The following is a 17,060-nucleotide window of genomic DNA, read 5'->3' on the forward strand; positions in this document are numbered from 1 at the left end:
GAGTTTCCACTCAGAGGAGAAATCTGAGTCAGCAGCTGTCAGCACTGTTGCAGCCATTGAGGAAGCCTTTCAAGATGAAAGCAGAAACATTACAGGCAAAGCAAGGGCAGAGAAATACCGGCCTTAAATCGGCACTGCACATTGTCATTGTTTATCAACACAATGACAGCCATTCACATGTGGTACAGTGCAATGTAAAACTACATCTGAAACAATGATATGTGTCATGCGCATGCAGAAACAGGAGCGCAACGGGCATCTATTGATAGGCCGAGTGCTGCAGGAGCAGGCAGCCTTTTTAAATCCACTCTGATGCTAATTCATGGGATTACAGGAGTCTGTGACAGGAGCTGGCAAAAGCTAGGCACTATAGGCTAATCCCAGATATCAATCTAATCCAGAGGATGGACAAACAGCCAGGGCATAATGAGACTAGCTTGGCTGGGCATGAGCGAGCAATGTCTGAAAGTAGTCTGATGCCGAGGGCTCAGTAGCTGGCATGGGCATGCAGCTGCAAGCAAGACAGGAAAAGCTGAGTTAGCTGAAATAATAATTACAAAAAATGCAAACTGATTAACAGGATTCGTGTTTATCCTCCCTTGAAGAAACAGTGTTTGTGTTAGGAGTGTTCTAAAAATGTAAAAGCACTTGGCGCATGTTCAACTTCAAAACAGATGATATGCCCTGATTGCAGCAGCTTTTAAAAACTGCCATTAAGATGCATTAAGAGTTACGCCCTCGTGTTGCCTACTACAATATCATTACCATAGCAGAAGCAATGCATATAAGCCCGTCCTAATAAGATAGATAACCATTTCCTGAAGAAAAGGGCCATCATTATATTTTCATCCAGTCAACAATGATGTTCTTGGAAGTCAAAAACAGTCAAATCCAATTTAGTCTGGAGTTTGACGGGCTGCACTTCTTTTCTAAAGCCATCTAAGGGCAGAAATGCGCAGTGCTTGGTTAAATTATATGGGCACAATCTAGCGGGAAAGGATATTGAAATACATAGGAGTTAACAAGCAGAACAACAATACTGTATTAGTTCTATCTTCCTCTACTGTGAATGTTAAAGTGTTGCTGTCAGTGTCTGGTGAGTACAGTGAAAGTCATTTTTTTTTTTAAAGATTTTTAGCCTTTAATGTTACAATCCAAAATGTTTCACGTTGATTACATTTTTGCAGTGTAATACCACCTCTTGTATGATTTGGTATCTCTTCAAGGGCAACTACTTTCAAAGAAACATGGATTCCTTGTCAAACTGTAATGGCCTAACATAGAAATTTTTTTTTTTACTTGTGTGAATATCAGTTTTATGCATTCCAAGTCTGGCTTTAAAATGAGTAATGCTATTAGAAAGACCTAATTACAACTGGTGGATTAGCAATAGGTGCATCTAAACAGGAAATATAAAAATTTAAAAAGCAAATTTCAACTAAATTTGTATAAATACACTCACTTTTAAAATACGAACCCCCTGATGTCTCTATTTTTGGGGGGAAATTACAAAAAGTACATTTAAAGATCTTAGAGGTAACAGGAAATACATCAGACTAATTTAGCTTGCTTTTTGTTCATGATGCAATCACAATCTAATGATCTGGGCTGTGGTAAAAACATTGTCCCTTTTTTGTTTGTCACTTTAATGACAAAACATCAGGACATGCACAACACCTTGGTTTGAGGGAACTGCTAGAACTCTTGCCTAATGCTAATCTTATACACAAGACACTCTCTTGTGTATAAGATTAACAGTTTATGTTTATAACCCCTGTTAATGCAATTCTTGTAATCATCTTTAGGACCCTGCCATAGCGTTTATTTCTCCATGTTGATGAGATAACTGTCCTATTTCACATCTCTCACTTGGTGCTGCAGAGCACTTGTAGCTGTGTGCCAACTGCTGCGCTAAAGGGATTTCAGAAGAGGAATATAACCATGGCTACCTCTCCCACATGGCTGCTGGGCAGGAAAACAACTTTGATTTTTTTACTGTACAACACTGACACGACAAGCCAAGCAATCTGTCACATCACAACACCAAGAAACTGGTGATTTTAATTGCCACAGGCCTGCTGATCTATCTCTGAAACTAATGAACAAACTCTAGGCACGGAAAGAATGGAGAGCGGTCTGACAACGACTGTAAGACAAAGCCTGTCTTTTATATTCAGACAGTCACAGAAGTGCCTTGGGATCGCCCATATGACTTGCCAAACAACATCCTGCAGTCAGTAATCCACAATGAGGCTCCTTCAGTGGGGATGACTTCAGATTTCAGACAAGCTACTGAAATGATTGTTCATGCCAGGCGTTTGTGGTGGCAGCTAATGTGTATAGCAGCTGTGACCAGGCATTTAAAGCTGTCACCCAGCCCCGAAGACAAAAACACGGCGGAGCAGGCAAGTTACCTCCCAAGACAAGGCTTTGACTCACCAGCTGTCCTCGTCTTCGTTTAGACAGTCCATGTCTTCCAGATCTAAGATTTCCACTTCATCTAGAATTGAGGTTTCCCCTTCATCCGTGAAGCCCCTGCTAGTGTCTGAATAAAATGAGTTCATACTCGATAAAGAGGTGGCAGCAGATGCACCCTCACCCTCATACGCCCTCCTGAAACTGATGCCGTCATAAGAAAGTCTGGGGTTTAAACAGCGGTTGTTCTCCAACAGCCCACCGTAGCCGCCCGTTCCAGCGAACCCCACCCCAGGGAAGCCGGCCAGACCGGCTGCCATCCCTGCTGACAGGGACGACGAGTCGTATCCGGCGCTCAGGGGTCTGTGGTTCCCTGACATCGGTCCGGACGAAGACAACATCGTAGACCTGCTCCGGAGCTGCTCGTTTTGTTGTTCGAGTTTCTTCACCAAGTCCTGGAGCTTCCGCACCTCCAAGTCCGCGTTGATATTAGAGTTGATATCCTCCATAGTGGCTCCTCTCAGCCCTACGAAAATATGCGGTGGTCAGGGGTATTTTTAGGCGTTTCTTTGCCGAGAGTCCCTTTGTTTTTGTTTACTTCACTGCTATATGGGTGTTCAAAGAAGACACTTTGGTGTTCAACCGACTTGAAAAGCTCAGCGTCGTCATCTTCTCCGGTTATTCGTGCTCACGGGTAGGGTTGAGGCCATTTTCATAATACTCGTCACCAACTGTGAAAGACCAACAGGCGGCGGAGAACACACGTCACCACGTTCCATATCGGGAGCGACCACGTAACCAACACCTATTTGCGCGTGCACATATAACTACACCGTTATAGATATGGATCGAAAATTTGGCTACAGAAACCACATTGTAACATATGAATGAACTCCTAAACGCAGGATTTTGAATGTTTATTTGTGATTTACTACATATTTACAACTAACCGCCTGGGTACAGTCTTATACATTTATAACTACTGGGATACAGTTCAAATATCTAATAATTCTGAAAAAAAAATTAACTTGCTGATCAGATGTAGATCGCTTTGTAGGCCTGCTGCTTCTGTTACCCTCCAATTATGGAGTATCCTCAGATTTTTTTAAGGACATGCTGCACACTATGCCAAGATAAATTTACATTTTATGCTCGTTAAACAGTCTTTTTTTTTTTTTGCCTTTTTCACAGTATCAGTTAATAAATGGGAACAGATTAAATGCTTGGACATTGGCTGCTTTTTCATTCAAAGAAAAAGGCCTTCAGAACTTTTGCTGAATTTGTAAATTACTAAAAATCAAAAAATTACAAGGTCTTACAAGGGATTGTTAAAGACTTTTACATAGCAGTGTAAAATTAAATACTAGCCTTCATCTTCTGATAATCTGATGACAAAACTTTTAAAGTATAATTATTAAGGTATAATTGAGAACTTTATGTAAAAAAAGGATCCAAATATTTTTAAATAATGCTCGCTGTGGGTCCCTTCCTGTGGGACCCCATTAAAAAATACTAGTCAAGATAAAGCAAACATGAGAATGTAGCTTTATTTTTACATCTTCATTTATTTATTTATTTATTTATTTACAAATGCTGTGAAAAACTACAACAATAACAGCAAAATGTAAGTAACAAAAAAAGAAAGCTGTAGATTAATTTATTGAAGATAGCTTCTCAGCTATCCAGGGCCTCTTCTGATTCCAGGTGCTCCTCAGATTTTTGAAAAACACCTTCTCCCTCTTCCTGCTCTCCAGCCCCACTTTCAGCCTCCAAATTCTCCTCCTCTCCTTGTCCCTGGCTGCTCATGGTAGCTTCCAGTCCTTCCTGATCAGCACTGGCATTTTGTGAGTCAGCTCCCTCCTCATCCTCATCTTCCACATCCATCTCAAAAACACGTATGTGCCTCAGATTGGTACTTAGCTGCCGGGAAAGAAAAAGTAAATGTTTGGCCACAGTCCACAATATTCATTCACTGGAATTCCCCCACTGCCGGAGAAACATGAGAAGACTGAAAATGGCTTAAACGACATTAGACTGATCACTGAAAAACACAGCAGTGCAGATGACTCATGATATCGTGAAACAAAATCCACATAAACTAAATATAATGTGAATTCTTACCACACAGGCCACTTTGCGGATTCCATTAACAGCTACAAACTGGGCTTTCATGTTTTCCAGTTCACGCCACTGATTACCCAACACCAGGCCTTGGGACGGGATGGAACTGCTCTGTTGGTCCAGCCTGTAAATATATGCCAAGGTTAGATGTGCACTTTAAAGTTAAAGTTTTAGCTTTACAACATGTCATAAACCAACTACATTTACATTTAAGTACTTCCAAAAGATTTAATAAAATAGTACTTAATAATCTGTGAATATACGAGTAGTTTATAAGTGATATAATATATGTATACACTTTTGAGGTTCAGCACCTTAAAATTGGTGGTTTAATTAGATAAACACAACAAACATGGTTGTGACTACCAGCAATGCTATGTCATTGGTTATGGTTTGAGAGCAATGTGATTATCAAGTTTATCAAACTATGAGCACTGGACAATTTTCGGGGCATGGGGAGAATTTTTGTTTATGAGTCATTCATAGATTCGTGGCGTTACAGGTACGGCAACTTCGACAAGTGTCCTGACAAAAAAAACAGCAGGAGCTGATCAGTGTCTCACATGCCTCAGCTCTGCTTTGTTGGTCAAGAAACTGGACCGCTTCACTATGTGTGTACTTGTTGGTAATTTTTAGAGCATTTTCATGGGTTATCTTAATAATATCGTGGCTTGTTATGTGCTATAGACCAAGAAGTTTGTTCAGTGCTTCAGTTTTGGTGTGTGAAAATATGTAATCTAAAAATTGATTTAATAAAAGTAAAACAGTGGAAGGATGTCCAGGCAATGTTCAAAAAGGAATGTTGGTACTACTTTTGTAGAGCAAACAGTAACAAAATTACAAATCCACTTATTCCTTACTTCAAATAAAAGTAGGGTGTTTTATATTTGAGGTGGGCCGTTCAAGTTCTAATTTGGGATGCAAGAAAAAGGTAATCAACCTACAGACTGCACCTGGATGGGACTCGCTGGTGTTCCTAGAGTGTTTGCGTTGATGATGTATGTGTCATGTACCTGTGTATCTGCATTTTTTTTTAAATGTCAGAAAAAGATTTATAATTATTAAATGAAGATAAATCAAAAAAATTCGTAAACACAAACCTCAGGTTTGGCTCCCAGTTGAATTCTGTCTCGCAGCTTAAGCTGGAAGAAATTGGAATTTGAGCAAGGACACGCATGGCGTTGAGTTCTTCAGATCCTTGTAAGACCACAGTTAGCATTTCATCGTCATAAAAACGAGCATCCAGGTAGCTGTAAAAATAATGAGACCTGACAAAAAAAACCAAAAACACACCTTAAAATCTTTTGGCCTTGCATAAACACCTTTCACATAAACACATTTCTTTGCGTTTATATCTGTTAATACAGTAAAGGAACAACATAAACGTGACTCACTGGTCTGCAGCATTTCCATCATCCCCACTGTCAAGGTGATGGGTGAGATTAATCGACATGACGCTGTTTGGGATAGGTCTGCAAAAATATAAAACAAATGAGGTTAGAAATGAAAAGCAAATATCTAAAAAGTACTTACTGAATTACAGAAATGTACCTGTTTGGGTCAGTTCCTCTGCGTAACAGGTAGAGTTTGTGGGGTGAAATCTCTGGCATGCAAAACACAACATAATGCATTTTGGCCTTTTTGTCATTCCACCTATAGGTTGACAAATGAATAACATTAATTAAAACCCCATCTTGCTTTTACAGATTAAAAAAAACAAAAAAAAACTGCATGATGTTTGTGTTTTACATACAAAGATGGAAGTTCAAAAAGCCGAGGAGTGTTTTCGGAGCTAAAAAACAGGTAAATACAAATTTAGTCTCAGTGTATGGCTTATATTTAAAATACAACAGATTTTACACATAAGATTATACCTCTCTGGCACGTTGTACAAGGGCAAAAAGATGGCTTGTTTTACCGACTTTCCAATTACTTCCTACACACAAAGAAACAAAACAATTAAGAGGAGAGAGGACACAACATTGCCAGCCAGCCTTATATTTTGAATGACTGCAGAAATCTACAGTGCACAAAACTTACTGCGGGTTTCTGTAGACAATCCTCAATCACATTCTCCATCATCCTCTTGACAAAGTGCAAAGACTTTTGGGGATATGAAGGAAACAGCAAAGGGCTCCCTAAATAAACCAATGAAACATTTAATCAGGTAACTAACAGGTATTTTGAGTACAATCAACATTTAAGTAGTTTCACGCAAAACAAAAAATTTAACCCAACTCCGAAACGCACAAAGGTGATAATTCACCTTTCAGGTGTGTGCTGTCCTGTAAAAACTTCAACCACTGGTTCCCCTTTGTGTTGGGTGGAGACACAAGGTCCTCATCTTCGTCCTTCAGGTACTGTAAATGTTATTAGGAAAGACAAACCACTATGCGGTCAAGCAGGAGTTCCATTAAAAACAAACAAATAAACAAACAAAAAAAGACCAGCTAAAGATAAACAGTACAAAACCATTTACCTGTCCAACTCGTTCTACGTTGAAGTACTTCCCTTTACGACCGAAGAGTTCCTCATTCTGTTAAACCACATTAAATTAAAAAGTTTAAAAAGTCTTTAAACTTATTAGCATGTTTCTGATATTATGCTGAGCTCACCTCACTAAAATGCTCAGACAAGAAGTCAGCAACAAAGGCAATGTCCTTCTGAGTCATCTAAGGAGTTAAACAACATGTTTAGATAAATAATGGATGTTAAAATAATCCCATGAACACTTAAATCAAAATAACATTATTTCTAACATTATTTTCCTCATGTCAATTTGTGCAATTCATTTGCTGGGATGTAGATTACCATACATTGAACAGGAGGAACGGTTTGTTAACTGCTTCTAGTAAACATTTAATAAATAAAAAAATAAAGCTCACCTTATTGAGTTCTGGTGGCACATGCTCCTCACACATTCTGAGCATTGCTGTGGGAAAGCAAAAAGTGTGTGAGCATATAAACAGTAGTTTCAAATCTATAAATAAGACCATACATGCACAATAATTATTTTAAATGTTTCAAGATCAACAATTCTTTTTTCTTTTCTTTTTTTATTTCTTACCTACATACAGCCAACGGAAAAAGGCCTTAAAGTTTTTCATACTCTTGTCAATCACCCTAAATGGCAAAAAAAGTTATTATACTTGAAAACAGAAGCACTAATTCTAAAAAACATGTACATTACTCAATTACGGTCCTGAACTTACTGCAGAAGTTCATTTGCTTTCAGGGAAAAGGATCCAACTGCTGTGATAGCGCCTAAAATAAAATAAAATACACACATGTGACTACTGACATAAAAAACCTGTTTTAAATCATTGTGCATGTCCTGAAATGCACCTTCTATAGCTGCTGCATCCAAGCCGAGGGGCTCAAACTTTTGTTTCCACAGGGCCATTCCTTTCACCTCACTGAGGTGATATAACAGAGCCTCTGAGCCACTGCAGCCAGCAAAAGAGAGCGACAGATTTAAAATGACAACCAGTCAAAGGGTAGGGCAGCCATGATGAAAAGTAAAAGACAAAATACCTCTGCAGGTGGCTTATTACTAGCTTCTGGATGCTGGAATAGGAAGACTCAATGGACTGTCCAAGCTTCTTCAATCCCTGTAATAGAAATTCATTTTAAATAAAAAAAACCCCATCATTTTCAACTTCTCACAAACTCGTATACCTTAATGCTTCTTAAGCCGTTTTTAGATATTGGAGACAAAACATTGCTGGCTTCATCAATATGTTAAAGTGACGGTATTCTGCCAACTGGACAAAAAGCCCCTTTTTACATAATTTACCCGAAGCCTTGATTTGGATAATTTCACAGCACTGAGAGAATGGCACACAGTACTCATACCTATCCTATGAGTTGTGAGAGTACTGAAAGTGACATCTAACCATGTCAGAGTTTCAGTAGTAGGTTATTATAAAAATTACAGATGTCACAGCCTATACAGATACACACTTAATTTGCTTATTAGACATGAGCTACAGCATGGCAGCTTATTATAGTGCTTAGAGTGTGACTCAGACAGTGATATAACACAATGTTATTTGCTGTTACATCCCGTCTCCATGTTAGGAATGATTTGTTATTTATTTAAGCCATGGGAGTTGTGTCAGATAAGTAAAAGAATGCATGATTCTTTCACTTCTGAATAGACACTGCTGCTGTGTGACACTTCAGCTTTGTTATAAGCTCAGGAGAAAGACTTCTAGAAACAGCTGGATGCAAAAAACTAAAATAACACTAGAGTTTAATCTAAACTGTCTTTACCATAAATGTATGGCAAAGCTGAGTTTAGGTAGGTCTGTGTGTTAGGTTTATTTGTTTATTTATCTTTATTTAACCAGGAAGTAACATGGCACTGCTCATTGCAGGGGCCATGCAAAATTGACACATTTAAAGTGCAACAGATAAACAAGATAGCATACAATACACAAATAACCCAGGCTTCTCAAGAAAAACAATATGTTCCCCGGGATGCTTGCACTCACACGCTTATCATGGGCATGAACGTCATGGTAATTTAGGACTTTAATGATTTCTCTGAACTGTTCTTTTTCCAGGGTGGAGTAATTACACGGCATACATCTTTAACAACTTTAAAAAACAAGAATCAGCTTGCAATCCCTTAAGACACATGCTATGATACATTAAGATCTGATGGAAGCAAATATTACAATGATGGAAACAGATTGGTTAAATATGTGTAAAACAAGTGCCAGCACCTACAGATCTGCTCAGTGGAGACAATTTTTTTTTATGGAGGATGAGATTTATTTTTCACTCCAAAAAGAAAATTTGTGCAAGACCAGATGAGAAAATCTGGTAACCCAGTAACACAAACAATAAGGACAAGGCTGGATAATACCAGTCGTTGGGGAGTGGCTGGCCATTGTAAAAGGATATTTCTGAAATGGAAAGATTCAACTTTAGAGATTTAACTCTTCTTGTCAGAATTGGTTCAGTTCGTTTTAAATTGGTTGGGTTCCTGGCAGGTCCACAGATTTTCCACAGGTCAGGGCTTGTGGAAGGCCATTTCAGAAGAAGCCTGCTTTATCCATTTCAAAACCAGTTCTGATGTGTATTTGGGGTCACTGTCCTACTGGACCACCCAACTTTGCCCAAGTTTCAACCATCTAGCTGTTGATTTTAGGTGAAGCTGAAGAATTGGAAGGTAGTGTTCCTGTTAAACGGGAGTTTTTCCTTACCACTGTCGCCAAGTGCTTACTCATAGGGGGGTTTTCCCTGTATTGTATACAGAGAAATATTAAGCGCCTCAAGAAGACTGCTGCTGTGATTTAGCACTATATAAATAAAATTTTATTTTATTTATACTGTACTGCCAAAAGTATTAATTCATCTGCCTTGACATGCATATGGCCATACCTACAGGGCATAACATGATATCGGCCCATCCTTTGCAGCTATAACAGTTTCACCTGTTATAGCTGAGAAGAGGTTAATAAACCTCAAGTTAAAATACATTATAGAATATTCAGCATCACTTATTAAGAGTTAAGTGAATGTGCCTATGTGAGTCTGTATGTATTTTGACCCTGTGTGAAAAACTAAAATAAATTTTACACCCGATTTTTGTTTTTTTTAAGTCATTAAAGACGTATGCTTTCCAATCATTCCTCACTGGAAAAAGAACAGTGCAAAGAAATCATTAAAAGTCAAAAATTACCATGACATTCATCCCCATGTATACTTCTGACCACAACTGAAAGTGTATTTAAGTTTGGCTCCTTCAAAGTTTTCCATGTCCAAAGTCCACAGAGGGAAAATTATGGCAAAAAGCAACTGTTTGAAGGAGTGTTGGAGCTGAGACGGAGCAAGGTACAGAGGTAAACTGAAAGTTTACCCAGTATCACTTATGTATGCCAGTATATAAACTGAAATGCAGAAATTTGTGTTGTTCAGACCGTTTAATGTATATATAATGAGACACATTCACAGTTTTGTTACTAAAATGCTAAAAAAGTTACTAACTAATAGGAATAGAAACTAATATAGGAAAAGACACATTCATGTGCTGCCACATTAGCAGAAGAGTCCATGAAGAAAAGGGACTGTAGCCTCACCTTGACTGTCAGCTGGTTCATGAGAAGAGCCTGCAGTTCAGGGCTGCAAGCAAAAAAAGAGAGCAGTCTGGCATGATTTACCTCAAACTGCTGCAGAACAACACGCTGAGTTAGCAGCTCAAGATGTGTTGCTACCATCTACAGGACACTCTAGACATTGCAAATCCAAACAGCAGAAAAAAACGTAATTCTGTCCCACCTGGACTGCCCCCACAGTAGAAGCTCCAGAAACTCATCTTGAACTTGAGTGCTTGTGTTCTTTTCCTGCACAAACTTAGTGAGTCGAAGATCCATCTGCATGAGGATGTCTTCCCACGCCTCACACATACAGGTAAGTGAGAGGTGCAGGTATTGCAGTAGGGTGGAGATGTGGGTGAACTTGCGTGCCATCCTGGTGACCTCAGGCAGGCAGTCTGACAACAACCCTGTGTCCAGCTGGAAGAAGAAAACAGGTTTAAGAGAAATTTAGGTAAAAGCAGAAAGGATGTCAGAAAATGGAAAAGCGAAGTCAAACAATCCGTCTCACCTGAACATAGCAGATCTCCGGGTTGTCGTCAGCAGATCTGACTTCTGTGATGACAGACAGAGACTTAAGATCACTGGACAGACTCAGGCTCCGGCACGTTCCCAAAACCTGCAGGGTGTTGTTACGGCAACAAAAGCAGCAAAAGTTTAATCAATATTATTTTTGTGCAATTTAGATAGTAATTTGTGGGATTTATTGTTTCACCATTTAAAGTGGACCATAGGGGATTCTTTCCCTCATTTTCTGTCACATAGCTACTGGTAATGGTAGATGCCCATACTAAATAAGGCCAAAGTTTTAAATAATAAGGTCAGCATGGTTTTAATAGTCCATTTCAGACAGTCTTCTTTTTATTTGTGGCTCTTTATGATGTCAAAGAGAGGCAATGTCTGAAATATGGTCACCCCAGACACCAAGCCCTGGTTCTGAGCTGTGAGCATAGTTCACACTGTCTGTTTATGAGTGTCCACTAATCAGTAGAAAGTTGGCTTAAAGGGAAGCGGTCCTAAAATAGTTTGCTTTTGACATGAAGTCTGATGTTAAATTGTTAATTCTGGTGGCTAATACCTGCCCAGTGAGGAAGACAGGGTTTACCTCTATCCATACCACTTTGGAGCTCTTGTGCTAATAATGTGGCAAAACCAATTTTCTGCATTGCATATAGGCTTAATAGTACATTTCTTTCTGTTTTGTTACATTTCTCACACAGCTGATGTTTACATTATATGAGCTGCTGGTGCTGCAATAACATACGCTTACATTTAGGGGGTGTAACCGTCCTTCAGATCTACAGTTTCTCTTCATACCCTGGATTTTCTTTGGCAAGGCAGAATATCAAAAGCAACTCACAGGCCTGCTCACTTTATCAGAACTGGATCATGAACAAAAAAATAAACTCCATCTGATGTACTTATAGCTTTTACCAGATTAGCATGCTTAGCACAGCTCTACATCTATATCATTTAGGGCTGTCACAATATCTGATTATTGCTGATATCATAACATTCTTATTAAACTCAAAATAAAAAGACATTTTGAAAAGCGTCCTTTGGTCTTCCTTCACTTGGAAGCCACTTAATGAAAATGTCATCAGTGTAAAGTAGATTTACAAGCAAACAAGCAAAAAAAGCCTTACCCCTTCCAGCGTGGCAATCCTGTACATGCCATAGGCATAAAGCTCCACAAAGCTTGCATTTCCTCCTAGAACAAGTATGTTCAGCCTGCATGGAAACAACATAAGGTGGTGAAATCATTTACAAAGCACAGTGCATTTGAGATACAACTGTTTGTTCATGTACTGATTATTTACCGGACTTCCCCCAGGAGTTTAAGTATCTCATCAGATTTTTCCTCACTGTGAAAGAAATAGAAAAATAGACTCAGCTGCTACGAGGAATGATCAAATCACACATTGGATAACAGCTTCATTTTATTAAAATGTTTTCCCACCTGAAGATCTTTGAAGTTGTACTATAGCTGGAAAAAAAAAAGTTTGGACAAATATTAATAATTCATCCAAGGAGCTGTTTTCTTATAATTGCATGTGCCATTAATATTGCAGTTACCTCTTGGGGAGAGTTGGTAGTTTGGGTAGAAAGAGTTTGGATTCATCCTCAGAGTTGTAAAAAGAGCTGAGGGCACTGAAACACATCAAAACAATCACTCTCATTATTCTACACACCCTCCACACCATTGGCTTGGTTCCTGAGCCTCAATCGATGCATACCTGCTCTCCTCAATCACCTCCATCCAGTGCATGCAAGTTACAGGACTTTGCATAGGAAACACATGGAGGATCTCTGCTTTCTCAACATCACACAGGACTACCTGCTTAGTGTCTCCAAGACTGAATGCCAAAACTGAAGAGAGGATATATTACATCATGATTCCATCAAACACATGACTAAAAAAAGCAAAAGATGCGCACAGTCACTCCTTACTTTTGCCATCTGGTCTCCAGGCAATCGCTGTGATCTCCTTGCCAGTATACTCACTGGGTGGTAGGGTCCATACACGCTGGAAACCAGCCAAGCGGTGAAGCAGCAACTATGGAAAAACATAAGCCAAGTATTTAAAGTAATAAAAAGCACACACACACACAGAATACTGAGCTGTGGTTCAGAATAATTGTTTTAATATTACCTCTCCAGTTGTGTTGGCCAGAGCAATCAGATCCCTCTTTGGAGACCATGCCATACACAGTACAGGGTTAGGAAGTTGCTTCTCTCCTACTTGCCGGAAGGCAGGCATTTTGTTGGCTGAAAAAATGTTAATAAAAATACTTGAAAAACACACTTTTTGTTAAGCGTTTCGTGAACGTTTTCTCTGTACAGTTTTGCTTTTATTTGTGTCAAAGCCAAAAAAATCAGCTGAGCTTTTGTTGAAGAATGACACTACTGTGCTTAAGTCAAACTCTTTATTGGACAGCAGAAACAAATAGTATGTTCATTACCTCCCTTGAAAAAATAAAAAATTTTCACTGTGATACTGATCAACAATATTATTACAATTCACAAATCAGACACTACTATCAATCAGTTATTTGCAAAAAGTACATTAACCTAATTAATTAACAGCTTCAATTTTTTTAGCTACTTAATTGTATTATTAGTGTTGTTGAAGGAAAAACTAAAGTCAGGTATCTTAGTTTATTTAAAAAATTAAATAAAACATATAGCCTGCAGATAACATACTCATTGTAACTGTCCAAAGAAAAAGTTTCTGCAGTGAACCAAAGTTTTTGTACAGGTATTTCGGGGAGAAGACAGTTAGGGGTCTTTGAGAAAAGGTAGCAGGGGAGATTAGCCTCTTCACACCACTAGCTTTTAACTTTTGGTGGCCCCCTTTTCTCCCTTGAAAACAAGATGAATCCACAAGTTTGATTTGGCAGATTTTGCACCAGATGTAACGCTCTCACTTACCAGGGAGCTTTAAAATAAGGTAAATGTGGTAACCACTACACAACACTCACGCCACTTTCAGTTGAATACTGAACTTGCCCTTGTACTGGGGTGTCATATCAAAGTACCTTGAGGCAACTGCTGTTGTGATTTGGCACTATATAATTAAAACTGAATTGAATTTAAAATTAAATGTCTTTATGATTCAAAAAAACTGAAACTAAATCTAAAAATACTCTGAACTTTCTAAAGGAAAAAAAAAAAGGTAAAGCAGAGTATTTTGAAAAACTGCAGTAATTTCTGACATAACTGCAATTTTTTACCCACTGCAACGGCATCCAGTGGGTCACTACTGTTCCTTGGGAGTTATGCTTAACACCCAGGCCAAAGAGGGCAAGTGGAGCCAAACCATGCCCGTAAAATGATCTCATACGCCAAAAAAGATCCCCTTAAACACAGGGTCAAAAGATTCAGAACTTTTCTTTAAGTTGTCACAAATCTGTATCTGTGGACCTCTAATATGATTATGGAGATCGTATTAAACACCACTGTTATAGTGCAGTGATTAAGATAAACAGATTCACTGACTGATACTGACTGATTCTTTATAGTTTTCTGACAGGTTCCTGAACCTCATGAGGTTACTTCTTATGATCTCTGTTAAAAACAGCCAGGCATTAAAAAATAAAAATAAATAAAATATCTAAACCTAATCCACAACCTAAATCTAAACTAAACTGAAGCTTCACTTACCGTTTAAAGCTGACAGATGAGATCTTTCTGTTCCACTGATATTATGCTAGCGGTTTTGCTAGCAAGCTAATGCAGAAAGAAGGCCATGGATAATATTTCTTATGATTTAGGACATTACAAGCGGGGAAATATGATAACCATAATACGCCACAGTGAGTTCCAAATTGTCTTGCGCCGCCGAAATTTTAATTTTAATACGGCTTCGCGATGTTTTTACAACTACGCGGACGCCGCCATTTTTTTTCTTTTAACCAATCATTGCGGAGCGACGGCGGAAAACAAGGGACAAATTTACTAAGAGAGAAACGCAATTTAATGAAACTTGAAATGACAACTGGAAAAGTGCAGATGGCACAAAGTTGTACTTCTCATTTATCTCCTCTGATGATTTAAAATGTTTGTACAAACTAATGAGCTGCATCGATTACATTGAATGCTGGATTTATCAAATGTCTTTAGAACAAACACAAATACGTGTTGTTTGTCCAAAAAGTCAAAAACAAAAACTTTCTTCTTATTTGTCATCAGTTTTTCTGAAACACAGTGAGCAAGTCAGGAACCTTGGCATAATTTTTGACAATGACCTCAGTTTTGACAATCACATCAATAAGGTTACCTTAACTAAAAATATATCTAATATCTAAGGTTAGAAAATTCCCATCACAAGCTGAGTCTGAGAAATTGGTCCATATGTTCACATCAGGTAGGTTAGATTATTGCAATGCAATTTTTTATTTATTTTTTTTTTTTTTTACCTCTCAGGTCATTAGATTTAGACTTTTTAACTGAATCAGATCTAAGTATGCTGAAGGTAGGTCCAGTTATTGTGGCTCTATTCTTTGGAACAAGCTACCTGCTGATTTGAGACCAATTACATTTGTATGCACATTCAAAAACACAGTAAAAACCTTTTTATTCACACAGTCCTACAATTTATAAGTTTTGTTTTTTGTTTTTTACTTTTTTTTTTTACATTTTGTTTTGTTCTGCTTTGCTGTTTTCACTGCCTTATGGCACTTTAAACCTACATAGTTATATTTTTTTCATTTTCTATTTTAAGCATGTCGACTTTTCATGTAATGAAATGTGCTATATAAATACAATTGTCATTGTCATTGTTATATGCAACACATGGCTCTTTCTGTATTGTTATACACCAACTAAAAAAAGCAGAGACTTGTAAATTTTATGTCTGTATTGTTTAATGATTGAATTTAATGAGTCTAAAAACAACTGAAGACTGAAGGAAACAGTTTTTAGCACTTAAAAAAGCAGACAGATGTGCAAAGCCATTTTAAATTGACACGGAAGAGTTTTAGCCATTCTTAATCTTCAGGAATCCATTGCAAAGAAACTGTTTTGTGTTGTGCACATTCATTTATGCACGTTTTAACATGTCTGTTTTTGTGCAGCAGTAGAACCAGTAGAAACACTTCAGCTGTAATAAATAACTCAAGTGCTTTTGACCTCCTGGGTGTATACCTGGTTTACTTATGGGAAACATTTTCATTATTTTGTGTCAAAAGAACAACCTTTTAATTCTCTGTTGCATTAATCTTTTGGATTCATGTGTGTAGTAGTTCTGGTTTCCTTTCACATGTTTGAGTTTTGGCCCCTGAGTTTTTTAATATCCTTTCTTTTATTCCTAGTGTCTCATGTGCTTCCTTGTCTTTGTCTCCATCTGTTTTGTCGTATTCTTAGTTTTCTTCCCTACCTTTTTTCTGACATTCCAGCCAACCAAGGTTTTTGTTTTCTTTGATTGTCTGCCTTGACCTCATTCGTTTTACATGTGTTGAGTGAGCCCTGTATTGTCTTGTCAGTTTGTCTGTCCCTGTTTGGCCCTGTGTGCTTTCAAACTCCTTGTGTGTTCCTGGATTGCTGTTTTGTATTAGACAGGTACTTTTGTAAGTTGTTTTTAGCTGTTAGAAGCCCTTTAAGAATTAATCTTACCCCAGTGGCTTAATGTTATACAAAATTAGACATTACATAATTATACATAGATGTGTTGATATTTCTAAGCATTAGCAAATGATGTCTATGTCTGACCATTTACCTATAACCAAAACACTGTAAATATAATTTATGATGGAAGACCTTTTGCACACATGGTAGCCTATAAAGGATTCCTGGAAATGTTCCATGGCTATTCTTACATACAGTAGACCACAAACTGTAATGCATAGAAGTCATTGCTAAATAATGTGGTTATTTTTAAATGATACCTTGCAAAGTTATTGCTAAGTGGGGTAGGATGAC

The 17,060-nt window shown here is 38.0% G+C and overlaps 2 protein-coding genes across 4 annotated transcripts in view; both read right to left on the reverse strand.

The window, feature by feature from the left end:
• Positions 1-2,928, reverse strand: part of slain2 (SLAIN motif family, member 2) — a 25,662-nt gene extending 22,734 nt beyond the window's left edge. For all 3 annotated transcript variants that reach the window (XM_005923340.3, XM_042221400.1, XM_005923339.3), the window contains exon 1: positions 2,440-2,928. In XM_005923340.3, coding sequence (XP_005923402.1) covers positions 2,440-2,924 — 485 coding nt within the window. In that variant the 5' untranslated portion in view covers positions 2,925-2,928. The remainder of the gene's footprint in view (positions 1-2,439) is intronic.
• A 47-nt stretch (positions 2,929-2,975) lies between these two features.
• anapc4 (anaphase promoting complex subunit 4) lies at positions 2,976-15,070 on the reverse strand. Its single transcript, XM_014333893.2, has 27 exons — positions 14,805-15,070; positions 13,294-13,409; positions 13,092-13,197; positions 12,878-13,010; positions 12,717-12,791; positions 12,601-12,627; positions 12,461-12,505; positions 12,287-12,371; positions 11,152-11,259; positions 10,825-11,060; positions 10,626-10,668; positions 8,071-8,147; positions 7,882-7,982; positions 7,749-7,800; positions 7,604-7,659; positions 7,422-7,468; positions 7,152-7,208; positions 7,016-7,072; positions 6,803-6,896; positions 6,577-6,674; positions 6,411-6,472; positions 6,290-6,328; positions 6,088-6,189; positions 5,931-6,008; positions 5,637-5,804; positions 4,537-4,660; positions 2,976-4,335 (listed from the first exon to the last, which is right to left on the reverse strand). The coding sequence occupies exons 2-27, from the start codon at positions 13,399-13,401 to the stop codon at positions 4,090-4,092; spliced, it is 2,424 nt and encodes an 807-aa protein (XP_014189379.1). The 5' UTR covers positions 13,402-13,409; positions 14,805-15,070; the 3' UTR covers positions 2,976-4,089.
• Positions 15,071-17,060: the final 1,990 nt, after the last annotated feature.

Source organism: Haplochromis burtoni, unplaced genomic scaffold, assembly GCF_018398535.1.
Source record: "Haplochromis burtoni strain Fernald_Lab_line unplaced genomic scaffold, NCSU_Asbu1 Contig_65, whole genome shotgun sequence".
In the NCBI taxonomy this organism is placed as follows: Eukaryota; Metazoa; Chordata; class Actinopteri; order Cichliformes; family Cichlidae; genus Haplochromis; species Haplochromis burtoni.

Excerpts from the sequence above, each read along its gene's own strand:
- anapc4 (XM_014333893.2), bottom strand. The coding sequence starts at position 13,401 with ATGCCTGCCTTCCGGCAAGTAGGAGAGAAGCAACTTCCTAACCCTGTA. Across the intron at positions 7,209-7,421 it reads TGCCACCAGAACTCAATAAG|ATGACTCAGAAGGACATTGC; the intron begins GTGAGCTTTATT and ends TTAACTCCTTAG. Across the intron at positions 6,897-7,015 it reads ACGTAGAACGAGTTGGACAG|TACCTGAAGGACGAAGATGA; the intron begins GTAAATGGTTTT and ends TAACATTTACAG.